This window comes from Magnolia sinica, chromosome 6 (assembly GCF_029962835.1).
Source record: "Magnolia sinica isolate HGM2019 chromosome 6, MsV1, whole genome shotgun sequence".
Lineage (NCBI taxonomy): Eukaryota > Viridiplantae > Streptophyta > Magnoliopsida > Magnoliales > Magnoliaceae > Magnolia > Magnolia sinica.
The window spans coordinates 104,301,974-104,317,410 of record NC_080578.1 but is presented as its reverse complement, the minus strand read 5'-3'; the positions used below and the strand labels follow the sequence as shown (position 1 = coordinate 104,317,410).

The 15,437-nt window shown below is 40.9% G+C and overlaps 1 protein-coding gene and 1 non-coding gene across 4 annotated transcripts; one reads left to right on the top strand and one right to left on the bottom strand.

The window, feature by feature from the left end:
• Positions 1-488: 488 nt before the first annotated feature.
• Positions 489-14,818, bottom strand: LOC131249389 (E3 ubiquitin-protein ligase SIRP1-like). 3 transcript variants are annotated; one of them, XM_058250141.1, is made up of 2 exons: positions 14,295-14,749; positions 489-834 (listed from the first exon to the last, which is right to left on the bottom strand). In XM_058250141.1, exons 1-2 carry the CDS (start codon positions 14,483-14,485, stop codon positions 561-563), a joined length of 465 nt encoding a protein of 154 aa, XP_058106124.1. In that variant the 5' UTR covers positions 14,486-14,749; the 3' UTR covers positions 489-560. The 3 variants fall into 3 exon arrangements, with proteins under 3 accessions (XP_058106124.1, XP_058106125.1, XP_058106123.1); XM_058250142.1 differs by lacking the exon at positions 14,295-14,749 and adding an exon at positions 2,757-3,029; XM_058250140.1 differs by lacking the exon at positions 489-834 and adding an exon at positions 12,009-12,413 and having other exon boundaries at positions 14,295-14,818.
• TRNAW-CCA (transfer RNA tryptophan (anticodon CCA)) lies at positions 8,082-8,153 on the top strand. The gene has a single exon. It is a non-coding gene; the product is annotated as a tRNA-Trp (tRNA).
• Positions 14,819-15,437: the final 619 nt, after the last annotated feature.

Below are 15,437 nucleotides of genomic sequence, written 5' to 3'. Positions count from 1 at the left end.
AAAATAAGGCAGTCCAATCATAGTTCTAAAGCTTGGTGGCACTAGAGCTGAACCTGACTTGGGCGGCAGGATGTATTGGGTTCGGTGTCAGGCTTGGGCTATACAAATACCAACTCAATAAAACTTGGGTCGGGCTCTAGTTGAGGTCTAAGGTTGCCGACCCAACCCGAACCTAATTGATATATAAGTTCCTTATAAATTATAATTGAGTATAAGTCATTTGTATTGAAGGCACAGGAAATTCCAATGCCGTTGGGTTTCATTAGTACATGTCATTTCCAATTGCTCAAGCTAATAAGATACACCAGATTTCTCTCTCCCAAACAGATTGGGTACTACACAACATGACTAATAAAGTAGTAGTTGCCCTATATTTTGGTGTGTTTGTTTAGAAAAAATAAACTTCTTTATAATTAATAAAATTATAGGTACAAAAAATAAGATATGTATTGAAAGTATAATAGAATAAGGGTACAGTCAAAGAGGGAGCCATGAAACCTCGATGGTCGACTAATAAAATCAACCCATCAAAAGAAATGGACCAGCACATTAACGAAATATCAAGATTGAACATTGGTCCTACAGTAAGGGCAATGTGAATGAACATTGAGCCATGGTAGAAGGCAATGAGAGTGGTAGGTGTGGGAACATGGTAGGTTTATCACCATCTGTCTGGCCCGGATCTCATCCAGGCAAACAGCACACACCACTTTCTCTGAATTCCTTCTGTCCACATGAATCGCCATTTCCATTCTCACCACGCCCACACCTGCTTTGCTTGCACCGGCTGCATGGTCCGACTCTCCATCTCTGCTAGGCTGGTTTTTACCGAATCTGCCATTAAGATAGCAATGCAAGGTCAGTATGCTAGTAGTAGAGCTGGCATACATGATAAGTGTAATACGAAATGCAAGTTGTAAGCTAAGGACGTGTTTGGGTGTCATTGATAATGGATTTTTTCCTGGTCAGAAGCATACCAACGGCTGGATTTAAGCTTATGGTTATTGCCCTCTTGGTAAGAATGTGGCCAACTGAGGTATCCAATTCGCTTGACATTTCAGCGGAATGGGATATCTGTGATAATGAATTTGATAAGCGGTTTGGATTTTAAAAAACATGGAACATCTGAACATGTGTGATAGATAGTCAATTCCAACCTCCATATAATTTTTTGAGAGAAGGGAGATTACGGCTTTTCTGAAGAATGAGAAGTGATTGCAACAAACACACTTGATTTGATCACCTCTTCTGCGCAACCTCTTCGACTATCTGTAATCCTAAACAAGCTTGTAAAATGAATTATCCATGCCGTCCATCTGTTTAACCACCTCATTTTAGGAATTGGGCCCAAAATTGAGACATATTCAAGCTCAAGTAGCCCACACGATAGGAAACAGTGAGAATTGAATACCTACGGTTGAAAACTTCTTAAGGCCCATGAGTTTTATATGAAACTGATATTTGTTTTTTCCCATCATCCACGCGTTTGTGACCTAGTGAGCAGGTTGGATGACATATAAATATCAGTGTGGGCCCTGGGAAGATTTCAACGGTGGAGACGTCATTATCCTCACTCTCTTTCTGGTGATGTGTTTCAATCCAGGTGTTAGGGTTCAATTTCGGGCTCATATCCAATAATTATCTAAAAAAACGGATGGACGGCATGGATAAAACTTGCTTCAACGGTGGGCTCCACAGAGTTTACTCAGTACGCTGCAACGAACTGAGTTTAGTACCGATTCCGCTTCCGTCCAAACTGATCCCACCACCCGTCGCTCGTTTAGGTACGCTACGTTAAACGTACTCTCTTTGCACGGACAAACCGAAAATAACGAAAATATTTTTACTTTTTCCGGTTGCTTTATCTACTTTTGTCCGACAACCTTTTTCCGTACGAGGGCATGTACCCAAAACGTGGGTGCGAGTTGCGTGTAAGCCCGGCTACGAGGAGAGCATGTACCCCAAAGCTCTGTAGGCCCCACTGAGATGTTTGTGTGAAATCCATACTGTCCATCAGTTTCTCCATGGAAGAAGAAAAACGAAACAGATCCAAAACTAATATGAGCCCCACCACAGGAAACGGTGGGGATTGAACGATCACCGTCAAATCCTTACTGGACGTATAGAGGTTTCGGATCGGAATGATATTCGTTTATTCCGTACATCTTGGTGGAAATCCCCTTATGAATGGATTGGATGGCATATATAGATCAAGGTGGGGCTTAGGAAGATTTCAACGGTCGGTATTTCAATCCCCACTGTTTCCCATGGCGTGGCTGATTTAAGTTTTGGATTCACCTCATTTTTGAGACCACGTCCTGATATCACCCCCACAAAACTGATGAACGAACTAGATGTCATACGGATATCACGGTGGGCCTCACAGATCTAAAGTAACAGGGTTACAAGCAACTCGCCCGAGAGTTACAGAATTGGAACGGATCAATACATCACCGTGCCACGTGTCGTGTTCTGTGGAGAAATCTTCCTTATCGTCTCCACGTGGCACGCGGATTGGCTAGTGACCCCACCACCAGCCAATGGCTAGTGTTCGGTGCTCTATGGGCCCCACCATGATGTATGTGTTTCACTGGCCAAAGAACTGGTGTGTGCACCCGCCATCTTTCGAGTGCCTTACCGGCTGCATAGCGCATGCACCGTTCCTTCGGATATCGGTCAGCCTCGAATGATCGGAACCGTCGGATCATAATCAAAATAAAAGGCTACGATTAAGAGATGGGACAGAGAGGATGGACCTGTAACCAACGCCTCGGAGCTTTTCTTCGAGCCTTGTACGGGCTTTGAGGGCAGTTTCGTCCATGGCTGTCGTTGTCGACGGTGCGATACGTGAACGCAGAAAACAAGGCTCGCGCGTGTTGTCGAGATGGTGATGGTGGATCCTTCTCTTTCGGGCCACCTCCACTCCGGGTAACATTCCTGCCATCGTTTTGCTAACCTGCGCACTCTAATTCTCTGATAGAAAAGCAAATCCGAGAGCTGATTTTTCTTTCGTTTACAGTAGGGCTCTCTTCTGACGTACGCAGGTGGCGCGGCTGACCAGCAACAACGCGTTTTTTCACTATCAACGTTTCTGTGTAATGAGCTTCTCTCTCTCACCTAATAAGGTGCCGTAATAGCGGATTTAACCCTGAATGTTGAGAATATAACGAAAATGCCATTTTCTTACTACCAACAAACGTTAATGGCTAGAAATTTAACTAAATTCACTTCTTAACCAATATTTTAAATTTCAAAATCATTTATCAATTTAAAATAAATATTTTGATATTTTATTTTAAGCAGGAATTTCGCGATATTATTACGAGTAAAAAGTAAAAATCTGAAAATATCTCTAGAAATTGTGATGAACGACATTTGTACCTATGAGACCGAGCTTGTACGGAAAATGATTCAGTGAAACGGTCTGCATCTAAACCGCTTACAACCTACCTCCGTCAGTGGCTATGGTAGCGGAGATGATCGATCGGTGCCGTCCATCTAGTGGTCCCCACTTTCGATAACGCACAATTTGAAGACTACACTGTCTGAACATCTTATCTGTCACTTCCTGGAGTGCTGAAAACGTTCACCATTTTTTCACCGTCAATTTCATGGCATTAAAATCGATGTATATATTATCCAATTGGAATGATTTTCTTTCAAAATTGGACCATCCACGAAAAGACAGCGTCTACTTTGGTAATTATTTCTCCAGAATATTCAGCGGGCGCAAAGCGTGAGGTGCGGGTTGTGTACTAACCACTAACCCCACCAGTTGTACGGTGGAATGCCCTGTCAGGGGCTCTATGGGCCAACCGTCATATATGCGTTTTATCCAAGCCGTCCATCCATTTTGAAAGATCATTTTAGTTAATATTTTCGAAAATTAGGGAAATCGTATGTTTGAGTTGGCTGCACCGTAGGAAGCAGCGGTGACAACGACGTCCACCGTTGAAACCTTCCTAGGGACCACCGTTGTTTTTAGTTTCCTTCCAATTTGTTCATAATGGCACGTAGACTTGGATGAAGGGAAAATATAAATATAAGCTTGATCTGAAACTTTGGTGGTCCCTAAGAGATTTTCAACGGTAGGCATTGAATTCCCACTGTTTCCTTTGTTGTGGTTCAATTAATCATTCGATCTAATTATTATTTGGACTAATGCTATAAAATAATCTTTCAAAATGGATGTACAGATTAGATATAACACATATATCACGGTGGCCCCACAGATCTCTTAACAGGACCTTCCATGTCCAGCGATGTCCTAGTGGGGTAGTACCCAAACCGGCAGCCCAAAGCGTGACACATGCCAAACTTGTCGTACACTCGATTCTCCTTACCTCCGTAGATTTCACTAGGCCCACACGCATATGGAGTCTTGTTCACCGACCCTCACACGTGCAACATCGGGGTATTCTATTAGGTGGGCCACAATGTGTAGATCTTGTAGCTTAATAATCAAGCAGCACTCCTCAGGTGGACCATAATTGTCCAAAGAAATAGATGGCCAGAGAAATTCTTTCGGCCTTTTTTATGTTTTGTGGTCCACCTTAAGTAAAACGGTCAAAGTTTTAGGTCAGAAGATCCAAATAACGTGGCCCCACCTATGGAACGGTCGGATTTTGTAGATGTGAGCTATATTAGCATATGTGCCTGCATGAGTATGGTAGGGCTATAATACACCCGCCTTTGAATCTTGATCATCTTTCCAATGATCCGAGCCGTTTATAAGATGAACCTCATAGTGTGTACGGTCCATAGTTAACTAATAAAAGCTATCCATTTATATTATTACAATGCATGTGTAATTTTGATAGTTCTTTGAACATGAAAGGAAACATATCCATTGTATAATGAAAGGGTTGAAATATTTAATCCAGTGTTTTCTTAGGCATTCCATCTAAGGAGAGCCCAGTAAGTAACGGTTGAGAAAAGACTAAAATCCAACCGGTAGAATGCCGACTCATCTTATTACAAGTCATAATCCCATGAGTCATAAAACCATGATCTTAAATGAGTAAAAAAGCACCCTTAGAAAACAAACAAAGCATAGTGTCAGGTTGTTTTTTATTTTAATGGGTAGGCTTGGCACTAAATACATACCAAGACATGCTCATAAGGTCTCATTGGCAGAAGAAAAGAAAAAACAAAATAAGTATGTGCTAGGATAGACTCAATTTAAGTTTTGCACTCATGTGAGAGCAGGGAAGCTGAGCAAATGCTACCCAGGAGGGTGCGTGTTACAATCACCGTGGGCCCACCTTGAAGAATGTGTTATATATCCACACCGTCCATCCATTTTTACATAACATTTAATACGTAGTCCCAAAAAGTGCACATATCCAAATCTAAGGTGGACCACAACATAGGTGTAACGTTTTTAATTTTCACAATTTTGGATTGCCAAAAGTCTTTAAATTATATATATAGATAAATTAGCCTAAGCCGTTATGTATTGACCTTTGATGCTTGAAGTGAGCCTATACACTGGTGATACCGATAAAGAACCATACAAATAGGATGAATCAACTGTATAAAGCCAACGAATTCGACCGATTACTTAAATATCGAGTTTAGCCCTGTGATTTATTCACATATGGCCCAAGTCTAGCCAATCTATCACTGAATAATTAAGGCAACCACAATTAAATAAAGATTTACTTAAAGTTGAGACAACTAGAGGTCAGATCTTAATTAACGAACCAAAGTGACCCAATTATTCTTTTAGCTTAAGAACCAATGGTTTATAATGATTATAACCAAATTGTCATTTTCACTACTTGCGAATAGGGCACACTATGGACTAATAGCCGACCAACCGTATGTGTCCACTATTTACGATCATGTCTGCTTGAATCTGAAGCACCCACATACCTTGGAGAGGCCTACTAATAACCATTAATGATACGATCCTTAAGTCTCAGGAGCTAGGCATGGTGGTATGAGACACTATGTCCATGTTGTCGGCCTATGCTGAAGTGACGAGCCTCCTCGTAATAACCAATGAGCAACCGATAAAGCTATGAGCATAATATATCAAACTGTGATGATGTCGCAACCATTCCATAATTGCATTTGGGTGACGACCTTTACATCATTTGTGGGTGCCCTCCACCCATCAATGGGCGGCCTAATCCTGTGTGTCTGGGCTGTATCATCCAGATTCTGAGGGATCGGTCAGACCAGTGTTAGCCTCACATTAATGGTAGAGTTATTGTCTGGGTGGTAAACCCTAATATGTATCATGGATCATAGGCACGGGCCCGCTATGGTCGCCCTAGGCTTAGTGATTGGGTTAGGGCCATTGATCTAGTGGAGGTGTTTCAGCTTCCCCAATCTGGCTGGATGACTAGAATTAACTAAATACTCAGCTAACATGACCACTTATCGCATTGCATTAGTATAGGTTGTGGCGACTCGAGAGTTAAGTTTGCATAATGAGGGAGTATTGGCCATTTGTGAATGAGGAGTTGGAGTCCCTATGAGGGAGTATTGAATTACAAGGGCATGCATCGTATTATAATAGCATGCACGTTCATTAACAAGAGTATATATGGACTATATGGTTATGTTGTTTTTCATTAATTGTGCCTGTGAAATTGATAATATGTGTAACTTGATGTTAATGGAACCACTGAAATGATCACTCACTCCCACTTAAAGACGGTGTTTTGAAATACCAACTATACCCTATTATAAATGCAGGCACTCCGGAGTCTGACGCATTGGACGAGGCATCCATGGACTCAGAGGAGTCCTCGTATATCCAATTGCTCAGTAGGCCGATGTAGGGCGCCTATGGGTAGTCGATGAGATCTTAAAGTTGACACATTTGTAAATTTTGAAATGTATATTTTGCTCAGCTGTAGTCCTGCACTTTGAATGAACATGTTTTACTAATAGCTGATTTACTTGTATTAAAATTTACGTTTATTCCAAGGTACATTGTATAGTCAATTTTAATTATATAAACTACTCAAATGACAGGTGAAATGAACTATAAAATCCTGCTTCTGCAAAGCATAAGTGACACATGGGATATCAAGAGTCGAGTATTTACTCAACTCCCAAAATCTGGAGCGTTATAATAGGAAAACCTGGTGATTGAATGCCCACCATTAAAAATTACCTAGGGCCACTTAGTGCTTGATGTAATGTTTATTTGCTATCCAACATGTTGATAATGTAAAATAGACCTGGATGAAGGGAAAATACAAAAGATCGGCTAGATCCAAAACTTTTATCTCCCACGATAAGTTTTTGACAGTTAATCACCAGAACTTCCGGTGGTATGGTCCACTTGAGAATTAGATCTGCTTGAAAAATGGATGGACGGGTTAGATTTCTTATGAACATCATAGTGGACCCCACCTTGGAATCCGTGTCCAAACAACACGTTAGCATGTGTTACACTGATAGAAGCAGATTGGCTAGTGTACCACACCACCAATATGGCTGGTGCGTTGACGTCACCAAGTTATGTAGGTCCCATCATGAAGTATTTGTTATATCCAAACCGTCCGTCCATTTGGCGAGCTCGTTGTAAGGGTTGAGCCAAAAAATAAGGCAGATCTAAATATCAAGTGGACCACACTGCAATACGTAGTGGGGGATTGAACGTCTACCATTGAAATCATTTTGAGGGTCACATAAGCTTTGGATCAATATGATATTTGTTTTTCTTATGAACAGATTGGATGGAAAATAAATATTATGGTGGGCCCTACAAAATTTTTAACGATGAGAATTATTCTCTACTGTTATTTGTAGTATTGTTCCACATAGAAGGCTGTCAACGGCTTGGCCTAAGGTAGGTCTCAGCTTGGATTTTGAACTGTTTCAAGTTGGGTCGTCACGCCGGCCTGATTCAAAATTCTAATTTTTTGGCTCAAACTCAGCCCATTGACACCCATATCCACATGCCCTTCTTACCGAGTGAAATCTTGAAAACTCCGCCAACTCAATGTGACCAAGTCACTCATGAGGCTGATGATAATCTTAATAAAAAGCATGGCAAGACTCATCACTCAATACATGGGTTTTTATTAATCCAAATGTATGATGTAGTAACATGTGAAGGATCCGTGGCGCAATGGTAGCGCGTCTGACTCCAGATCAGAAGGTTGCGTGTTCGATTCACGTCGGGTTCACTAAGGGAGCTGTTTATTATATTCCATATATGATAAACCATTCCCTTCTTTTAAAAAATAGATTATTAATTTATAAATGATAAACCATTCATTTTTATTAAAAAAATAGATTATTAATTTATGATTTTTTTCCATATTAATGCCTTTTTTCACACAGATCGTTCATCATGTGGGGCCCATTTTTGACGGACCAACTTAAAACTAGGTTTAGATGAAGGAATTGATCTTTATACAACTGGTGATGAGTCCAATTATCGATCTGGACAAACCCATCAAGTTAGCCTAATGACAATGGTCGTGGACTGGCGACGCAACCAAGTCGTATCCGAGTCAACTCAGTCTTGGTCATGACGTCCAGCATGGGTTGGAAGTATTGTTCCACGTAGAAGGCTGTCAACGGCTCGGCCTAAGTTAGGTCTCAGCTGGTATTTTGAACTGTTTCAGGTTGGAGCCTGATTCAAAATTCTAATTTTCAAGCTCGAACTCAGCCTTACTGAGTGAAATCCGAGTCAACTCGACGTGTCTTAAGTCACTCATGAAGCTGATGATAATCTTAATAAAAAGCATCCCAAGACTCATCACCCAATATATGGGTTTTTATTAGTCCAAATAACCTCGAGGTACGATACAAAACTTTTGTGGCCATATAAATATCTCAACGGTAGTCACTGAATTCCCACTGTTTCCTCTTGTGTTGTCCATTTAAGTTTTCGATCCACCTTATTTTTTATCACATGTCTTAAAATGACTTCAAAAAACGGATGGACAGATTGGATTTCTCACATACATCTCAGTGGGCCCACCCAGAGTCCTTGTGCAGGAACTTCCTGGGAAAGGCTTCGCAGGATAACCTCGTCCGGTGTCGTTCCCGAAAAGCTGAAAAGCCATGGTAAATTCTTATTTACCACCAATGAAAAACCGCTGTAGTGAAAAGCTGATTCAGTGGTAGTTTCGTAGTTAATTTGAAAGTAAAGGTTATTTTGTAACTGAAAAAACGTGAACGCCACCGGAAGTTTCCTTTGGCTGACCTACCGTATGTAAGTAAACTTCCCGGTGATTGCCTTGCAAATGCGAAGCCACTAAGTAATAATAAGCTATGAAGCGATTCGCGCGAAGGTAGATAAATGTCACCCTTCGCAGCACAGGGTATTAAGTTCAGTATATATGAGAGATCCTGGCCACTCATCACATGGCCCCGGTGTAAATATTTCTCCCCTATCTTTAAGGTCCACTCATCACAGGATTTGACCATGAGACTTCCACCAGTTTGATTGTCTATTCAGAGCATATATAAGTGGGACCATCTGCAGAATGGTCAGGATCTCTGTCAAATCTGCCACGTAGACAGTGCTGCCGATGGTCTCTTCCAAATCTTACTCGCGCAAATCCCATACTATATTAAGGGAATCACCAATAATTTTGGAACACGAACGGTATTTATTTTAGAAAAAATTATCAACATAAACGCCACCTTTTATCCAGCGTCTTTTATGAACAGTACAAAACCTGCCTTCCCAACTAAGACCTTATACATACGGACTGGGCATTTGAGGACGAAACTTACCTTCCCAACTTAGACCTTTGTCCGTATGTGCAATGCTACGTGAATATCATGGGTATTTTCATCCTGAAATGCCCTGTTCAAACATGCAAGGTCTAAGTTGGAAAGGTAAGTTTTGGAGTCTTCATAAAAGACGCTGGACGAAAGGTAGCGTTCACTATGGTAATTTTCTCATTAATTTATATTCTAACCGAGTACAACGCTTGATACGCAAGGACTTAAAAGTAGTACACGTATCATATATCACCCCAAATTAAACCTACTGAATGGTGGGACAGATTTTTATAAATAAAATTCCAAAGCAAAAATTGGTGAGAAATCACTATCATCTGATTCTTGGACACTTGTTTTTTGAAATAAATACCATTGGATATTTTTCATTTTAACCGTCCAATAAATGATCAGAATTTACCTATAGAAGTAATTTTCAGTTCATCATATATCTAAAATTTTACCTATAATTTGTATGGTTTAGATTAAATTAATTGTGCGCCAAGTATGTACTTCCTCAGTAATTTTTAAGTGCCTGTGTATCATATGTTACACTACGCTGGAGTACTTATTTCTCTTTGAATTTGACCGCTGAGTAGATTTTTGCTAACGCGGTTCGAACGCGGACGGAATCCACGTTCTGATCTGCTGACGGGGATTAGCTAGTGGCGTTGAATATCGACTATTATCGAGGCAGGATTAGAAGTGACATTGCCAAGTTGCGTGTGTTGTATCCATACCGTCCGTTCATTTTGAGATATTATTTTAGGACATTAAGCAAAGAATGAGGTAGATCCAAAGCTGGAGTGGACACCAAAAATAGTGGGGAGAGTTATGCCTACCTACGGTTGAAACGTTATAAGGGCCTGTTTGGCCAAACGAATTCCGTGGGATTAGGAGGGATGGGATGGATTTTAAAGTAATAATAGTGGAGTCAGTTGATTGGTTTAAGATCCATGGGATTGCTATATCCCCAGACAAGTTCACTGGATCTATTTGGCACACCAGGCATATCTCGCGATTTTACCTTCCAATCCGTCCAACCAAGGGATGGGATCAATTTTAAGGTAATGATGGTGATGTCAGTGGATTGTTTTAAGATCCATGGGATTGCTTATATCCCGGGACAAGTTCACCAGGTTTGTTTGGCTCGTCATGCATATCTCAGGATATCGTGATCCCATCCCTCATAATACCGTGGGATTGATCTGGCCAAACGGGACCTAAGAGTCCAGTATAATGTTTATTTAAGATCTAACCTATTCACAAGTTCACACGGATATGAATTAAGGGAAACACAAATTTCTGCTTTGGATTTGACTCTTTCTATCCACCGTTTTGTGTGGTTCACTCAAGCTTTAGATCTGACTCGTTTTTTGACTTGTGCTATAAAATGATCTCTCCGAATGAACGGGCGGTGTGGAAACAAAACATATATCATGGTTGGACCCACAGAACTTGGTGGCATCACTTCAATAGCGAGTGTGGCTACTCAACCCATGAGTAGCTAATTCAAATCCTTTTCTATGTGGGAGCCGATTTGATTAGGGCTTGGTAAGGCTAAGTTCGGTCAGGCAGCCACCGCCGTGCACACCTTGATGTATTTTTTTATATATCTACATGGTCCATCCAATATTCTAAATCATTTTGTGGCATGATTCCGAGAAATAGGCAGATTCAAATCTCAATGGGCCATGCTACTGAAAACAGTGGTGACTAAACGTCCACCATTAAAAAATTTGTAGGGCCATTATAAGGCTTATGTTTCAATCCAATCGGTTGGTACGGTCACACAAACCTAGACGAATGAAAAAAATAAAATAAAAAATCTTGGTTAAAAACTTTTGTGGCTCACAAGAAGTTTTTAATGGCCAATCAACATTGTTTCCTGTGGTGTGATCTACTTGAGATTTGGATCTACTTACAATATGGAAAAACAGATCCATGGCTTTGATATGCAACAAATACATTAATGTGGGCTCCGTGTTCTCTGACTGACTGAATCCGCTACCATTTGGGAGGGTCGGGCTCTGGTTGAGGTCTCAGGTTGCCCAACTCAACCCAAACCTAATTGATATATAAGTTCCTTATAAATTATAATTGAGTGTGGGTTGTTTGTTTTGAAGGCTCAAAAAATTCTAATGCCATGAGGTTTCACTACTCCATATCATTTCTAGTGGCTCAAGCTAATAAGATATACTAGATTTCTCTCTCCCAAATAGATTGGGTGCTACACAACATAACTTATAAAGTAGTAGTTGTCCTATATTTCCGCTCTTTTTTATAATTAATAAAATCATAGGTAAAAAGAATAAGACATATATTGAAAGTATAATAGAATAAGGATACAGTCAAAGAGGGTGCCATGAAACCTCGATGGTCGACTAATAAAATCAACCCATCAAAAGAAATGGACCAGCACATTAACAAAATATCAAGATTGAACATTGGTCCTACAGTAAGGGCAATGTGAATGAACATTGAGCCATGGTAGAAGGCAATGAGAGTGGTAGGTGTGGGAACATGGGAGGTTTATCACCATCTGTCTGGCCCGGATCTCATCCAGGCAAACAGCACACACCACTTTCTCTGAATTCCTTCTGTCCACATGAATCGCCATTTCCATTCTCACCACGTCCACACCAGCTTTGCTTGCACCGGCTGCATGGCCTGACTCTCCATCTTTGCTAGGCTGGTTTTTACTCCATCTGCCATTAAGAAAGCAATGCAAGGTCAGGATGCTAGTAGAGCTGGCATATATGATAAGAGTAAAGCGAAATGCAAGTTGTAAGCTAAGAGCGTGTTTGGGTGTCATTGATAATGGGTTATAAAAACATTTTCTCCTGATCAGAAGCATACTAACGGCTGGATTTGAGCTTATGATCACTGCCAGCTTGGTAAGATTGTGGCCCACTCAAGTGTCCAATTCGCTTGAAATTTCAGCAGAATGGGCTTTCTGTGATGATGAATTTGATAAGCAGTTTGGATTTTAAAAAACATGGAACATATGAACATGTGTGATAGATAGTAAAATCCAACCTCAATATAATTTTTTTAGACAAGGGAGGCAACAGCTTTTCTGAAGAATGAGAAGTGGTTGCAACAAACACACTTGATTTGATCACCTCTTCTGCCCAACCTCTCCCACTCCGTAATCCTAAATGAGCTGGCAAAATGGATAGACGACGTGGATGTTTTATCCATGCCGTCCATCTGTTTTACCAGTTCATTTTAGGAAATTTGCTCAAAATTGAAGCATATTCAAAGCTCAATGGACAACACCACAAGAAACAGTGGGAATTGAATACCTACGGTTGAAAAATTCTTAGGGTCCACAAGTTTTATATGAAGCTACTATTTGTTTTTTCCCATCATTCACGCGTTTCTGATCTAGTGAGCAGGTTGGATGACATATAGATATCAGTGTGGGCCCTGGGAAGATTTCAACGGTGGAGACGTCATTATCCTCACCCACTTTCTAATGATGTGTTTCAATCGGGGTGTTATGCTTCAAATTGAGGCTCAAACGTAAAAATGATCTGAAAAAATGGATGGACGGCATGGATAAGACATGCATCCACGGTGGGCTCCACAAAATTTACTCAGTACGCTGCAACGTACTGAGTTAGTACCGATTCCACTTCCGTCCAAACTAGCACCCGTCGAACGCTACGCTAAACGTGGTGCGAGGTGCGTGTAAGCCGGCTACGAGGAGAGCATGTACTCCAAAGCTCTGTGGGCTCCACTGAGATGTCTGTGTGAAATCCATACCGTCCATCAGTTTCTCCATGGAAGAAGAAAAATGAAGAATATCCAAAACTAACGTGAGCCCCACCACAGGAAACAGTGGGGATTGAACGATCACCATCAAAACCTTACTGTGATATATAGAGGTTTCGGATCGGAATGATATTTGTTTATTCCGTACATCCTGTTGTAAATCCACTTATGAATGGATTGGATGGCATATATAGATCAAGGTGGGCCTTATGAAGGTTTCAACGGTCAGTATTTCCATCCCCACTGTTTCCGTGGCGTGGATGATTTAAGTATTAGATTCACCTCATTTTTTAAATGACATCATGATATCACCCCACAAAACTGATGAACGGACTAGATTTCATATGGATATCATGATCGGCTCCACGGATCTAAAGTAACAGGGGTTACAAGCAACTCGCGCGAGAGTTACAGAGTTAGAACCGAACAATACATCACCGTGCCACGTGTCATGTCCTGTGGAGAAATCTTCCCTATCGTCTCCACGTGGCACGCGGATTGGCTAGTGACCCCACCACCAGCCAATGGTTAGTGTTCGGTGCTCTGTGGGCCCCACCATGATGTATGTGTTTCATCCAAGCCGTCCATCCATTTTTCCAAGATCATTTCATGCAATGAGTCCAAAATAGATAGACGGTGTGGATAAAATATATACATCAAGGTAGGGCCCACCATCTTCCGAGTGCCTTACCGGCTGCATAGCGCATGCACCGTTCCTTCGGATCTCAGTCAGCCCCGAATAATCGGAACCGTCGGATCCTAATCAAAATAAAACGCTACGATCGAGAGATGGGAGAGAGAGGATGGACCTGTAACCAATGCCTCGGAGCTTTTCTTCGAGCCTCGTACGGGCTTTGAGGGCAGTTTCGTCCATGGCCGTCGTTGTCGACGGTGCGATACGTGAACGCAGAAAACAAGGCTCGCGCGTGTTGTCGTCGAGATGGTGATGGTGGATCCTTCTCTTTCGGGCCACCTCCACTCCAGGTAGCATTCCCGCCATCGTTTTGCTAACTTGCGCACCTGATTCTCTTCTCGCAGGAATCGATTAAAGATAGAAAAGAAAATCCGAGAACTGGTTTTTCTTCCGTTTACAGTGGGGTTCTCTTCTAACGTACGCAGGTAGCGCGGCCAATCAGCTACAACGTTTCTTCGGGAAATGAGCTTCTCTCTCTCACCTAATAAGGTGTTCTACTAGTGAATTTAACCCTAAATGTTGAGAATATAACGAAAATGCCATTTTCTTACTACCAAGAAACGTCAAGGCCAGCGGTCCTTGTCTACCCCTGGATGTTTAAGGAAATTACGAAATTTCACGGAAATATCACGGATTTCGATATTTTCAATGTCCGATTATTTTATTTTCTTGCGATTTTTACAAGATAAATGTCTAAAAATTTAACTAAATTCACTTTTTATCCAAAATTTTAAATTTCAAAATCATTTATGAATTTATAATAAATATTTTGATATTTTACAAGCAGGAATTTCCCGATATTATCACGAGTAAAAATTAAAAATATGATAAAACTATTACACATGGCATGTATCAACCCAAATTAAACCCACTAAATTGTGGTGCAGATATTTCTAAATAAAATTCCAAAACAAAAATTGGTGAGAAATTACTATCGTCTGATTCGTGGACACTTGTTTTTTGAAATAAATACCATTGGATATTTTTCATTTTAACCATCCAATAAATGATCAAAATTTATCAATACAAGTAATTTTCAGTTCATGATATATCTAAAATTTTATTTGTTGGGAAAAAATATGACTAGTCCGGAGACCCGGTTATGGAATAGACAACTCTACGGACACAGCCCGAAGACCCGAGGTAACGGGTCTGACCAAGGCAAGACAGTAAAGCCTAAAGGAGAGACTTAGCTCGGATTGCAGGAAATGAATCCCGACAAAGACTCAAAGAGTCAAGAGCCATAAACAAAATATAT

What these genes read in the sequence shown, in the direction of transcription:
- LOC131249389 (XM_058250140.1), bottom strand. Translation starts at nt 14,485, where the DNA reads ATGGCGGGAATGCTACCTGGAGTGGAGGTGGCCCGAAAGAGAAGGATC. An exon ending in CTCCGAGGCATTGGTTACAG is followed by an intron (nt 12,414 to 14,294) that starts GTCCATCCTCTC and finishes TCTTAATGGCAG; the next exon opens with ATGGAGTAAAAACCAGCCTA.